This window comes from Ictidomys tridecemlineatus, chromosome 4, assembly GCF_052094955.1.
Source record: "Ictidomys tridecemlineatus isolate mIctTri1 chromosome 4, mIctTri1.hap1, whole genome shotgun sequence".
Classification (NCBI taxonomy): Eukaryota; Metazoa; Chordata; class Mammalia; order Rodentia; family Sciuridae; genus Ictidomys; species Ictidomys tridecemlineatus.
In genome coordinates, this window is record NC_135480.1 from 143517398 (window position 1) to 143532588 (window position 15191).

Below are 15191 nucleotides of genomic sequence, written 5' to 3' on the forward strand. Positions count from 1 at the left end.
GTATTGTGAGAATTATTTATTTGGTTGTAGGATGGCCAAACTCAGCAGGAAGGAGCCAAATGCAGCAGTGAGCTCTAAAAGCCTGGTGCTGGGGTGGGTTAGTCAGCAGGGAATCAGGATCGGGGTCACTTGAACAAAAAAGGCCTTGTTTTCCTAGGTCCTTGGTTGGGAGGGCAGTGAGAGAGGTGCTTTAATCAGACAAAAATGGCATCCAGTTCCCACCGTCATTCAAGTGCCTCACCAGCTACGTATGAGGGGCTTCCTGGGATATGGACATGTCTATGGGTCCTAGACCAAACCTACCCCTTGTGGTGAGGAGAAACCATGATTCTTACACTCAATTTTATATGCTTAGTTCTTCCCCAAACTGGTCTTAGCATTATCTGAAAACATGCAATATATGAAGACTACCTCTCTGTTTTTCTCTTCTTCTTTTGCCTTCTCTCTGTCTTTGTCTCAGTGCTAGCAAAAATCAAACATCCTGCTTTCTGAGAGACAGAAATCTACTGTTTGTGCATAAAATTTCTCCCATCCAGTTCTCAGGAAGGGAAGTTCAACTTCTAGGGCCATTTCCTTTTGCAGTGACTCTTTGACTAACACAGACAAAGTCATGAAAATGACTTCAGAGTATAAGCACTCATCCACAAGGTCTCTCAGTCTTTCCCATCAGACTGTTCCTAATGGCTTCAACAACTTCCAACAAGGATAATACTCAACCTCTGATGATGTTAAAGGAGGGTATATTGACCCATGAATCTCTTGGCCTCAAGAAATCTAAAAAATAAGTCTGGATTTTAAGTTATGGTAGGCACTGAGTGTATGTTACACCAGTCACCAATTGATGCACAGACTAGATAGAACTAAAAGTTAGAATTATAGAACTCAAAAGGTGATTCTAGAATTATCATCAGAAGCAATATTCTAAATAGAGGTTAAGTTTCCAGCTAGCCAACAAACTCCCATTCAACCCATAACATGGCTTAAATTTATAGAAGCACAAAGGAGCCTGATTATAAACTATGAAATTGTTTTTGGAAAAGCAGTGTTCCCCATTTCATCTTGAAACTTAGGATAGGAGGAACATTTCTCCTTTGTTCTCCTTACCACGATTGCAGGAGCAGAAAAGATCTCAGGATTTGCCTGTCCTGTGAAATGCACTGTAATTGTCCTGCCTATGTGGTCATGGGAGCCCAGACACACCCTGCCTTCTAGGTTGAAGGCTATGGAGGAGGCAGGTCCTATGACACTGGAGCTAAAGAAGGAAGCTCCTAACTTTGTCAGCAGCAAGAAGGGAGCCCCTGACTTGGGGTCAAGAAGAGGACACCCTTCCTACCTCCTGCCTCCATGGCAACCATTCGCCTGTCAGAAGCATCTATAGTCCAGAGCCAGCTTGGGCAGCACCGGCACCAATACAGTGTCAAAAAGTCCATTGTGTAAAAGCTTTTCTTCAAGTCACTCCACCTTTTGCACATTTTTCCAAGCAGCAGGACACCAGTCTCCATGTTGACATTTCCCCCATTCCTCTGTAGGTGAAAAGCATGGCCCAGTATGTACATAACCTGGACAAACGGGACAGTTTTCGGAGGACTTGGTTTTCTGACCGCTTCAAAGATGACATAACTACTATTGTTAATGTGGTCACCTCGGAGATTGCAGCCCTGCTAGTGAAACCTCCGAAGGTAACTGTGTTTCTTAACTTTCTAAATTGTTTACCTTAAACATGTTACTTTCATAAGCAGAGAAAAGTAAGGGTCATTTTGAAATGGTAGTTAAAATGCAACTGTACACTATCATTAAATGCAGCATTTTATGCTGGACTGGACCCTGGGGTGGGGCTGGGGGATTGCTGTAAGAAGATTACAATATATACAGTCATTTAAATCATTGCATCAATGTAGCTATGGAAGAAAAGACTCTTGTGCTCGGGAAATACACCCTGAAGTATTGTGGAATAAATGGGCATGATGTTTGCAACCAAGTCTCAAATGGCTCAGGGAAAAAAAAAATGTACAAAAGAGAATAAGATGTCAAGTATTAATGAATCAGGTTAAAGAATATACAGTTCTTTGTGCTATTTTTGTACCTTTTCTGTAAGTTTGAAATCAATTCAAAATAAGTTAAAATATATAAAATGAACCAGATGTGGTGGCACATACTTATAATCCCAGAAACTTGGGAGGCTAAAGCCAGGGAGATCACAAGTTCAAGGCCTGCCTTAGCAAGTTAACAAGGCCCTAAGCAACTTAGCAAGATCCTTCCTCAAAATAAAAAAATAAAAAAGTCTGAAGTTGTAGCTTAGTGGTAAAGTGCCCCTGAATTCAATTTTTAATATATAATAAAAACTTAAAAGTAACTATAAAGAAGCAATATTTATTATTAATTCCTATATTAAATTAAGAATTTGTGTGGTACCAAGTGCTCAGGAAATTTCATTTGCTTATTTTTCATTGAAAACTTTATTAGAACAACAATAGTATCTCCATATTGGTAGGCTTGGAAATAAGGCACAGTGGGTTGATACATTTTCTAAGTCACTTAGCTTGCAGAAAAGTTCAGACTAGAAATTATATCCCTAGGTATTCAGACAGTCATATAAACTACTCAAAAGGAATGGCCATGTGGGGAATGGCAGGAAAGCTCAAGGATTTCTCACTTTTGCTCTGGGAACCTGTTTATTAGTTCTCTATCCATCCCAGTGATTGGTCAGGTTGGCCTGAATTTTCAAACTGTAAATCATAAAAAAGAGGAAAATATTTTAAAATTATATTTTCAATAGTGTCAGAGAAAATTGGTTTATCATTCTGAGAATGAATAACATAAACATGAGAAGGTGCATCACTGAGGACTCTGAAGTACTGTAAAATTTGTCATTTATTACTGAGAAGTGATTAAAAAATGAAAATGAAAACTAAGAAAAAAAAACTGGCCCCAATTTATATAAGAATTCACTTTACCAACTTCTCTTGGGCTAGGAATGCTGCCTAACTGGGAAAAAAAAAGTTTCTGGGCATGATGGTATGTGCCTGTAATCCCAGTGGTTCAAGAAACTGAGGCAGAAAGATCATGAGTTCAAAGCCAGCCTTAGCAATTTAGTGAGGCGCTAAGCAACTCAGTGAGACCCTATCTCTAAATAAAATTCAAAAAAGAGCTGGCTCAGTAGTTAAGTACCCCTGATTTCAATCCCCAGTACCAAAAAGAAAATAATAATTAGGTAAAAACTGATTCTTGGGGCTGGGGTTGTGGCTTAGCGGCAGTGCACTTGCCTGGCATGTGTAAGACACTGGGTTCGATTCTCAGTACCACATATAAGTAAATAAAATAAAGGTCTATCAACAACTAAAAAAATACTTTTAAAAAACTGATTCTTTTATCCTGACTGGATTTTCTGCAATAATCCTTACAAATTAAGAATGTGTGTCTCATTGAAGACAGTGATACATTTCCAGATGGCTTGGGGAGGAAAAAAAAAAAAAGTCAGATCACAGCCTTGTAAACAGAGAAGGAGCTCATTTATAAATATACAAATACATATGTAGGGAAAAGGGTGGCTAGAAGGAAATGCACCAAAATATTAACAACACAGAAAAAAAAAATCACCTGAGTCAACCCAACAGTCATAGCATCAGATAAGAGCTAAGTTATATTAGCTACAATTTTTTCATACTTAATCTGGTTTACCCAATGCACCCAGAGGAACAATGGCTAATATAATAGGATTTGCCTCTCCCAGTGTTCCCAACCAGGGACCTGATGTTCAGGGCTTACATGAAATTATTTGTATGTTTGTTTTTAAGGAAAATGAACAGGCAGAAAAGATCAACATCAGCCTGGCTTTCTTCTTGTATGATCTTCTCTCACTCATGGACCGCGGCTTTGTGTTTAACCTGATCAAACATTACTGCAACCAGGTGAGAGTTTCTGGGAGCTATTTCATGCCTTCTCTCTCCGATGTGGTGCTTGTTATGTTCATGGCCACATTAGAGAGTGTGGCAATGTGGAACATTTCTCGAGTCTATGCCATGAACACTTCTCCAACACACTAGTTTACTTGGAGTGTTTCCAGTTCAGTCAGCAAGTTCCTCTGTGGCAACCAAAATTTGTTAGTGATATGATTTGATTTCTCCAATTTAATATTTAATAGAAATTACAGGACTGCATTTTTTTCTTTAATCAGGCCTAGTTCAAAGTCGGAGGTCTCTTTGTACCTATTAGTGTAATTAATTAAATTGCTGTTGTGACATTTTGATGAAATCATATAGATTGAATTTCATTGAGCCTCAAAGCAAATATGTTATAATCCAAATACAGTTTTTCAATGTTATCCCTCAAGGTTTTTTTCAGTGATTTCCATATATGACACATCATACATGAATGGATATAACATCTCATTCTTCTGGTTGTACAAGTTGTAGAGTTACACAAATTGTGTGATCATATATGCACTTAGGATAATGATGTTTGATTCATTCTACTATCATTTCTACCCCCATATCCCTGCCCTCTCCCCCCAATGTTTAATGTAATTCTTCCTTCTTTCACTGTCCCCTGTAAAATGCCCTAACAATGGTAATATAAATAATAGTTATCATTGCTACTCATCTCTTAACAAATTCCTGCTCTAGCAACCGCTACCACCATTATTGCTGTCATCACAACTGCCACCATTGTCATCTCCTGCATACCCACCATCTTCACCATCACCACTTCCACCAATATCACCATATCCACCAACATCACCACCTCCACCAACATCACCATGTCCACCAACATCATCACCCTCAACATCACCCCCACCATCACCACCATTGCCACTTGGTGCTTTTTCTTTTAATTGGTCCTTTTTAGTTATACATGACAGTAGATTCCATTTTGACATAATTATGCAAGCATGTAGTACATCTTGTTCTAATTCAAACCCCAGTACCTCTCCTTCCCCTTCCCCCTGCCCACTCCCTGCTCCCTTCCCTCTATTGATCTTTCTGCCTTTATCCATAGTTATTTTTTAAATTAATTTCTTATGGATGTACACAATGGTGAGATTCAGTGTGGCATATTCATACATCTACATAGGAAAGTTATGTCAGATTCATTCCACCATCATTCCTTTTCCCTTTCCCCTGCCACCTGGATCTTTGCAATTAGTAACTTAGTTCCTTTAAGTCCTTCAAATTACATGAATCTTCAACTTCCTAATTTTTTAAATAAAAGAATTCTCCCGTGTAGCAGTTCAAGAGATGGGGGGATGACAATCGAGTAAAAAGATACAATGACAAGAAACAGTAGCACTCAAGCTTCATTGGGTGGCATGTGGACAGGGTTGCATGAGAGAAAAGGTCTTTCCCAGGACAAGACTGTCCAGAAGCTTACAAGGGGAACCAACCACTCCAAGGAGTAGGAAACTTCCAGGGGCGAGAGTGAGGCGAGGAGGCATGCCTATCTAGTTGGTGTGGCTCTGCAGCACAGTGGGGGGGTCTCTGAGTCAGAGGAGGTCCAAAGGACTGTAGCCACTTGGTGCCTTGGAACTATAAGCCTCTACCTTATCAATAGGAAACAGCTGTCCAGTGAGGTTTCCTGGGATCTACAAAGCAGTCAGGTGCTGAAAGGCTAAAAATCTTCTTGTTAGATCTATTTTTCACATAATGGAATATGTAAAAATTCAAGTTTGGTGTGAGGTAATGTGTTGGGTGTCAGTCAGGATAGAAAACTCAGGAGCCAGTCCAGAGAGACTATCTTTGGCTTGTTTACATAACATCCTTCTCCAAACAAAACAAAGCTCATGATTTTCTTTTTTTTTTTTTAAGATTTTATTTATTTATTTATTTATTAGTTCTCAGCAGACACAACATCTTTGTTTGAATGTGGTGCTGAGGATCGAACCTGGGCCGCACGCATGCCAGGCGAGCGCAATACCGCTAGAGCCACATCCCCAGCCCCAAAGCTCATGATTTTCTAAAGGACATCCTAATAGTGAAGCAGAATGATAGAAGAGTATACTAAGGCAATGTTAGAGTCCCAGAGCTTCGCCTGCCCTGCAAAGATCCACCCGAGTTGATCACAGAGGAAATCCTTCATTCCTCTCTGTCCTCCTGTTCAGATGTTCAGGATTCCAGGTCACTGAATACAGATTAATCCGTTTTCAAAACTTAAAGTCTGAGGTTTAGAAAAGAGACCCTAGAACACAGCCGCAGGCCCGGTGCACACATTGCTGTACATGCGTTGGTGGTTTTCCTTTCAAAAAGAAAAAAGACAATCCACAGTAGACATCCACCTACCCTGAAAAATGTATGTTTTAATTTCTTTTTACTCTCTCTTTTCTTTTCTCTTCACTCTCTTTCTCTTTAAAATTCTTCTATTTTATCTTAGCTGCCTTCTATCTCTTTTTTTCCCTCTCCTATTTCAACTTCCTAAGAGCCTTAGATTGGGGTTCTAGAGACCTGTGTTCTAATTCCAGAGGTGCCATTTGCCGCTTCTGTGATTTGGAACCATCAATCTTCATTGAGGCTTCCTCAGTGTAAAAAAGTCGGGCTGAATTGGACTTATCCAGGCTCTGACACTACAGTTCAGTGCTCTGTCTGCTAGTGACATCCATAGATATTGACTAGCATCATTGTGGCACACAGGTCTCAAAAGGTTATGGCCTCAGTCACAGTCAATGGTATACTTCCAGTTGTTCTTTTTCAGACAGGGTCTTACTAAATTGCCCAGGCTGGCCTCAAACTTGCAATCCTCTTGCCTCAGAAGTCACTGATATTACCAGTATGTACCACAACACTTGACTTCAGTCTCTTACTAATAGTCATTAACAACAGATAAATCTGCTTCTTCAATGATTTGTCTCTTACAATGTGCCACTAGGTTAACACTCATCCCTCAAGAGAGTCACTGACACTTTGCTGTGGGTCCCCCAACCTCTGGAGAGAACGTGTCAGGAACTGCACCCCCCTCCTTGTTTCTAAAGAGCACTTGTTCTTTCAAGTTCTGATCACCCAACAGCTCTTTTTGAGTGACCCTAGTGAGAAGAGTGTGACCAAATTCTAATTAGTTCCATTTGCTGGAGGCCCCATTGGTCCAAAATCAGGCAGGAGTGTTCATGGAAAGGAGACAGATTCTAGTCACTATCCTTACACAGAAGTTTTATTTTTTAAAGAAAAAAATATTATAATGGCATTAATTTGTTTTAAGAAAATATCTGTGGCTTGAGTCTATAGGCAAAATGCCCCCACAACATGCTGACTTCTCTTAAACTGGCTGAAGATTTAAATTACATAGCTCAGAAAATTGCCCTTAAAGTGAATGAAGACCATCGTTGTCTATTTGCAAGGATGAGATGCCCTGTGCGACTCTGCTGGGGCAAGAGGGTGTTCATGGGGGTGCAAGGCCCATCAGCCTCCACACCCTGCTTGGACTATGGGGAGCTGGCTCTGAGTGTGGGTGCTTCTGCTGTTCAGCTCATTGGCGGGAAGGGAGGCATCTTGCAAACTGTCCCCATTGGCTACTTTCATTTTTTGTTTCATGATTTACTTTTTAAGCAAAGGTTTACTCTAAAAACCCTTGCAGCTCTCTTTCTTTCTCCCCCATTTCCTTTTCTCCCACTTTGGAGCAAACTCCTTGACTTTTTTTGTAGTTAGTTGCTACTTTCCTAGGCACTTCAACACCTTCCTCTAAGGAGCTGGTCTGATGACTTTCCAATGGGGCTTTTAATCAGAAACCACAAGAGAACACTTGGGGCCTTCAAGCCACCCAGTCATATTCCGTTCATTTCACATGGCCCTGTGGAAAGTCAACGCCTTTCATTCAGCTTCTCAGACACAGTGGGGTTTTCGTAAACTTACTTCTGTTACATGGAGACATACCTCAAGCTTAGGTTCAATATGGGCTTGCCAAATCAACAAAGTGGGGATCAGGGATGGGTGCCTCATTTGGGGCAGCTTGTAGGCTAGAAACATTAAGGGAAAGTCATGAATAAAAACTTACTTATTGGGCCTTCCTGTAATGCAGAATTTGCCATCTGTTGCCCCATAAGATTAATTTTTATTAAATTGATTATCTGAACCTGTGGAGGAAAGATATTACTGTCTGTTACCCTCAACTCCATTTAAACTTCTTTCTTCTTTTCATTTTCCTTTCCAGCTCTCAGCCAAGCTTAATAACCTTCCAACACTCATTTCCATGAGGCTGGAGTTCCTGAGAATCCTCTGTAGCCACGAACACTACCTCAACCTGAACCTCTTCTTTATGAATGCTGATACTGCACCAACATCTCCTTGTCCCTCCATATCTTCCCAGGTAAGCAGTCAACTGAAGGATTTATTCAAGCTGTTTCATTTAATTAACTAAATTCAATCATGTGTTTTCTACAAATGTTGGTCTTATTAATCAGAAGTAAAATTAAGCTATTCAAACCAGATCAGTTGATACAGATATGGATGGTGTGCTACTCTGAAGATGTCCTATCTTAACTAATAATTTATAAGCTAAATAATATGTTTTCTTCCTAGGCTCAAGGGTTCCTGATAAGGCTAAGTACAGCAAGGAATCCATAAGCTTATGAAAATTAAGAAACTTTCAGAAGAGTCTCAAATCTTTCTTTGTCTGATTTTAACTGGTTATTACATTATGCATATACAGGATTCCAAAGTCAAATAAGTTTGAGATATCTTGTGTTAACCAGGTGTTGTTGCTGTTTTGTTTGTTTGTTTGTTTGTTTGGCAGTAGACCATCCAAGAGCCTTTAGCATGTTAGTATAAATTGTTGATGTCCAAGGAAGTATGTGTAATGCACAGTGATTCCCAAAATTATTTTGACTGTGGAAAGCATTGTTTCCTATAGATTTCTGAAGGGACTAATGTCCTCTAGAAAAATCTTAAGGAAATGCTGTTTTATAGTCACATTCCATTTACAGGAAACAAACTAATAGCTCAGGGCAGCTGACAAGATTTCTTAATCTTAGGTTCTTTTTCTGCTGCATATTCCTTTATACTAACACAAATTTGAAAACAAAACCTGAGTCCTCCATAACAGATGGCATGCTGCATCTTGGATACCCACCATATTAATGTGAACGGAGATCGATCTGACTGACAAGGAGCGATTTCAAATGTCTCCTCTTTATGCTACAGCTGCCCTGCAGGCTAGGTCCCAAGACTACCCTAGGCTCACCTTGCCCTTGGTCCTCTCCCTCAGCATTCCTCTTCTGACTTCTCGCCAGAGCTGGAAAGAGTTCTCTTTAGATGCTCTGACTGAAGTGTAACTGGGCTCCCTGGATAAGAACACAAAACAGGCATTGTCTTGGACTGGGGTAAATCTGACATTTTCCTGCCTGACACTTCTTCTGGTTCCAGGCCCCTCAAATTCAGAGAGTGTGCCTGAGCCATCTTCAGAAGTGTTGCTGAATGAACAGGCCACAGCCACACAGGCCTGAATGCAGTTCTCATTTCTCTATACACATTTTATCCTGCGATTTTAATCCTCAGCTTGGATTTCAGGTGGGAAGGGGTATTGTCCGTTTTTCAACAGACCCTGAGAGCTTCGTCTTCATCTTTCCCAGTTGGCAATCCTCCATCTGTGGGAACAGGAAAGCAAAGTAACCATGCTCTATCTCTGTTTCCTCACCTGTCATGTGAGACCTGTTCACCGGGAAGTGCTCACAAGGCCAGGCCGGAGCAAGCGCTCCGTACTTACTAGCCATGGCTATTTTAATTACAGTTCTTTCTTTAAAAAAAAAAAAAATATTTATTTTTTAGTTGTGGTTGGACACAATACCTTTATTTATTTATTTTTATGTGGTGGCGAGGATTGAACCCAGGGCCTTGCACATGCTAGGCGAGTGCTCTATCGCTGAGCCAACCCCAGCCCCTAATTACAGTTTGTATTACTCATAAAATTGTCATTTGCTCCTCTGTAGAACTCAAGCTCCTGCTCCAGTTTCCAGGACCAGAAGATCGCCAGCATGTTCGACCTGACTCCAGAGTACCGCCAGCAGCACTTTCTCACTGGGCTTCTCTTTACAGAACTGGCTGCCGCATTGGATGCTGAAGGGGAAGGGTATGTTTCTGACACTTAAAATGGAACATGATGCAGAAGGGGAAAAAGCATATTCCATAATAAAGTTTACAGTCCAACTTCTTTTTTAAAAAATATCTTTTATAGTTGTAGATGGATATAATACCTTTATTTTATTTATTTGTGTGGTGCAGAGGATGGAACCCAGGGCCTCTCACATGCTAGGCAAGTGCTCTACCACTGAGCCACAACCCCAGCCCCAACAGTTCAACTTCTTGTCCTTAGTGAAAAATTCTACCATTCAACAGCATCCTTGTTTTGAATAAAATGGCACTCATGGGAATGTAGAGAGGCATGGACAGGGAGGAGAACCACAGAGTGACTTTTCTTTGGTACTGGGGATTGAACTCAGAGGCACTTGATCAGCCCTATTTTGTATTTTATTTAGAGACAGGGTCTCACTGAGTTGCTTAGCCCCTCGCTTTTGCTGAGGCTGACTTTAAACTTGCCATCCTCCTGCCTCAGCCTCCCACGCCGGCTGGGATCACAGGTGTGCACCACGGTGCCCCGCAACAAAGTGACTTCTTAAAAGTCACTTGTTTATTCATTCAGTGGAATTTACCAAGGAAGCTCTGCTTAATGAGCTCCCAATGAATGAAGTTGGGTGGGGGTTTGGGGATTGAGCCCAGGGCCTTATGCACGCTAAACATGTGCTCTACCACTGAGCTACGCACCCAGCCCAAACAAAGCCATTTCAACAAAGGTGTGAGCAAGATGCTGCTTAGCTCAGTGCTGACAAAGGAAGTAACTGCTGAGAAGGCAGTTGCCCTGTGTCTCTAATAGGCTTCTCGTGGTCAGGCCTCGCTAGGCTAAGGAAGATGCCATAGGATCAGGACTTACTATTCTTTCACCTCCTCTATGTCTCAGCACCCAGGAGGTATACGGCAGTATCTGGCCTTGATATTGGTCCATGGCTTCAATTCCATATTGGCTTGACTATAATTAAATTACTCCCAATTTTTTTTCACTAGAATTTTTTACCCTATAACTATAGCAACAAAAAATACCCTGACACATATGCTGATAAGGTGCTGAGAAGAAAGTTGGAACACAAAGGATATTGCTTTCCTACACAAACATGCCCAATTTCCTAATTGTCCTTTGATACATTTCTTTAAGTGGCTTCTGAAAGTAATCTTTTGTATTTACTTTAGCACTAGGTGTTATACTCCATTCTGTCTTGTTGGAAATAGCTCTGACATCTGTTTTTGATTCCTTGTAAAATTGTAGCTGTGATATTACTAGCAACAGGGTAGAGTATGTTCAGAGACCATCTTGTAATTATGCTTAATCAGGTAGATACATTCTTCAAACACACAAACCAAGTGCCTTTTCCACCCCCTAGAGAGAAATTAATTAACAGTGTCACTCTTTGGCAACACAATAATCCCTGATTGCTGAGTTGTCAGTTACACTCCTGGAAAGTTATTAGATATACTGTCAGGACTCTACCATGTGGGCTAAAACCTCAGAATTTTTTTTTTCCTTTTACAGAACTTCCTATTGATCAGTGTTTTCTTTTGCTGCCAAAACAATTAATAGACCTACCCACCTGTGGGGCAAGAGCCGATGGGACACATCTCAGTCACTGGATCCCTATAAGCAGCCTCAGCTTGTTTTCAGTGGGTCTCCCTAGAACTCTTGTGCCTGGGTGTATCCACAAGTGTCCATGCATCATTAATGCCGTGGTGTTTTTCAAGCATTTGGAAATTGCTTAGCATCTTTGTGTTAAGCTAGCAAATTGTAGTGCCTTATTCAGAACACGGCCCACTGCCAGGACCACAGACTGAGATGGTAGTCAGAACAAGAACAGCTTCTCAAAGGCAGGTTGTAAGAATCTGAGTCATTTGAAAATTCAGTTAATATTTTCTATCTAACCCTAGATTCTGAAAGAGCATATTTAAAAACTTTTAAAAAGCGTATTTTAAAAACGGAACTTCAAAGGTTAGCTCCCACATATTAGGTTTTTTATCTCATTTACTTTTTATTGGGGTATAATTCATATGCATTAAAAAGCTGCAATCTGAAGTGTAATTAACTTTCATGTATGAACACTCTTGGGTAACTACCAGCCAGACAGAGATATAGGGTGTTTCTAGCACCCCAGGAAATTCCCTGTTGCCCCTTCTCAGCGTTAGTCCATATAGACAACCACTGTTCTGATCTGATCTGTTCTACCAGAGACTGGTACTTACTGAGCTTCACCTTCTTTTACTGAACATTATACCTGTAGTAGCCTTCAGTGTATGGTTGTATATATCAGGAGTTCTTTTTTGTTTTAGTATTCTTTTACATTAGTATACAACAATTTTTCTACTATAGACAGAAGTATCCACTTGGGGCTATTGTGAGAAAAGTTGATTTGAACATTCTTCTGTGTGGTTTTTGGTGGACGTTAGAGCACATTTCTTTGGGGATAAATACAACCTACTTTTTTATTATAATTTTAGTTTTTACTATTCCTAAATAGGTAAATATCTATACATGGTTTTAATAAAATGTCAAAAGAATATATACCAAACTATGAAAAGAAGGGCAAATGAAATCCAAAGCAAGCAGATGGTAGGAAATAATCAAGATTACAGCCAAAGTAATGAAATAAAGAAGAGAAAAACAAGAGAGGAAAAATCAGCCTAACTAAAAGCTCACAAAATTGACAAACGTTTAGACAGGCTAACCAAGAAAAAAGTAAGAAAACTCAAATTACTAAAATTGAGACTGAAAGGACCTGGGGAGATGGCACACACGTGAAATCCCCAGCAACCCTGGAGGAGGCTGAGGCAGAAGGATCACACTTTCAAGGCCAGGCTGAGCAACTTTGTGACACCCTAATTCAAAATAAAAATTTAAAAGAGTTGGGGATGTAGTTCAATGGTAGGGCACCCCAGGGTTCAATCCCCAGAATAGAAAGAAAAGAGAGAATAAAGGAGAGAGAGAGCGAGACAGAGACAGAGAGAGAGAGAGAGAGAGAGAGAGAGAGAGAGAGAGAGAGAGAGATCACTATTTTAGAGAAATAAAAAGGATTTTAAAAATTACTTTGAAGAATTATACACCAACAAATCAGAAAATCAGATAGCCTAGTTTAAATGTACAAAATCCTAAAAAGACAAACTGCTAAAACTGACTCCAAGAAGAAAGAGAAAGTCTGATAGATCTACAACAAGTAGAGCTTGAGCTAGCTGGTGAATAAATAAATAAATAAATAAATAAATAAATATGTCCTAGGAAAAAATACCCAGAACCAGGGAGTTTTACTAGAGAATTCTACCAAATATTTAAAGAAGAATTAACCCCAATCCCTTTTTAGACTCTTCCAAAGAATAGAAGAGAAGGGAACATTTCGCAGCCCTTCCTATGAAGTCAGCATTACCCTGTAACTAAAACCAGGCAAAGACATCACAGGAAAAAATGTTTCACACCATGGAAAATTAGGAGTTATCCAGGAGTGGGAGATAAGTTTAGCTTCTGAACGCCAATTGATCTAATGCATCACATCAATAGAAGAAAAGAACAACAACCCCCTCCCCCCAAAAAAACAATTATTTTGATAGATGCAAAAAATGCATTTGATAAAATCTCATATCCTTTCCTGATAAATACACTCAGCAGACACTTTACAAATAAAAACAAACAAATAAATAAACCTCCCCATCTTGACTAAGGTCCTCCATGAAAAACCTTCGGCTAACCTGATATTTATCAGTGAAAATCTGAATGCTTTTCTCCTAAGATCAGGAACAAGACAGAAATGTCCACTTTTGTCATTTCTAGTCAACATTGTGCTAGAAGTTATATCCAGGGCAAAAAAGGCAAGGAAGTATATAATAAAAGGCATTGGTATTAGAAAGGAATATTGATATTAGAAAGGAAGACGTGAAACTCTTTATTCTCAGGTAGCATAATCTTGTTTATAGAAAATCCTAAAAGAATTCACTAAAAAGCTATTAGAACTAATGAGTTCACTAAGGTTGCAGAGTATAAGATCAATATACAGAGATCAATTGTATTTCTATATACTTACAGTAAACAATCTGAAAATGAAATTAAGAAAACAATTCCATTTAAAATAACACCAAAAAGAAGAAAGTACTTAGGAATAAATTAAGCTAAAGAAGTACAAGACTTGAACATTGAAAATGACAAAACAGTGTTAAATAAATAAAGATCTTTAAAAATGGAGGCATATCACATATTTATGAATAGGAAAACTTAAGATGGTTCAGATGGCACTGTTCCCCAAGTCCATCTACAGAGTCAATGCATTCCTCCCGAAATCGCAGCTGGCTTCCTTGCAGAAATTAATAAGCTGATCCTAAAATTTGTGAGGAATTTCAAGTAACCCAGCATAGCCAAAACAACTTTTAAAAGGAATTTTAAAATTGGAAAATTTTACTTCCCAATAATCAAAACTTATTGCAAAGCAAAAGTACTCAAGGCTATGCAGTTTGAAATAAAGGTAGACATAGGGCAAATTGAGTCCAGAAATAAATCCTTACATTTATAGTCATTAGGGTTGGTTTTTTTTTTTTTTTTTGGAGCGGGGGCCATACCAGGGATTGAACTCGGGGACACTCAAACACTGAGCCACATCCCCAGCTGTATTTTGTATTTTATTTAGAGACAGGGTTTCTCTGAGTTGCTTAGCACCTCACTTTTTGCTGAGACTGGCTTTGAACTTGCGATCCTCCTATTTTAGCCTCTCCAGCCACTGGGATTACAGGCATGCACCACCACACCCTGCTCTAGTTTTTATTTTAAGACAGGGTCTTGCTAAGTTGATCTCTTGTGATCCTCCTGTCGCAGCACCCTGAGTCGCTGGAATTGCAGGCATGTGAGCTTATAGTCAATTGATTTTTGAAAGGGTGCTTAAAACAATTAAGGGGCAGAGAAGAGTGTTTTTAACAAATGTTGCGGAGACAACTAGATATCCACATTTAGAATAATGAAGTTGAATGTCTACCTCACACTATATAAAAAAATTAATAGTGGTAATAATTTTTATCTAATAGATCAAAGACCTCAGTGTGAGAATTAAACTATAAAATATTCAGATAAAATCATAGTGGTAATTTTCATAAACTTTGATTGGTCAATAGTTTCTTGGATTTGACACCAGAAGTGTACCACCA

General features: G+C 39.5%; 1 protein-coding gene across 5 annotated transcripts in view; it reads left to right on the top strand.

Moving 5' to 3' along the window:
- Dock8 (dedicator of cytokinesis 8) overlaps window positions 1-15191 on the top strand; it is a 221015-nt gene that overhangs the window by 157667 nt on the left and 48157 nt on the right. For all 5 annotated transcript variants that reach the window (XM_078047567.1, XM_078047566.1, XM_078047569.1 and 2 more), the window contains 4 exons: window positions 1530-1679; window positions 3795-3908; window positions 8131-8286; window positions 9905-10044. In XM_078047567.1, the coding sequence (XP_077903693.1) occupies window positions 1530-1679; window positions 3795-3908; window positions 8131-8286; window positions 9905-10044 (560 nt within the window). The remainder of the gene's footprint in view (window positions 1-1529; window positions 1680-3794; window positions 3909-8130; window positions 8287-9904; window positions 10045-15191) is intronic.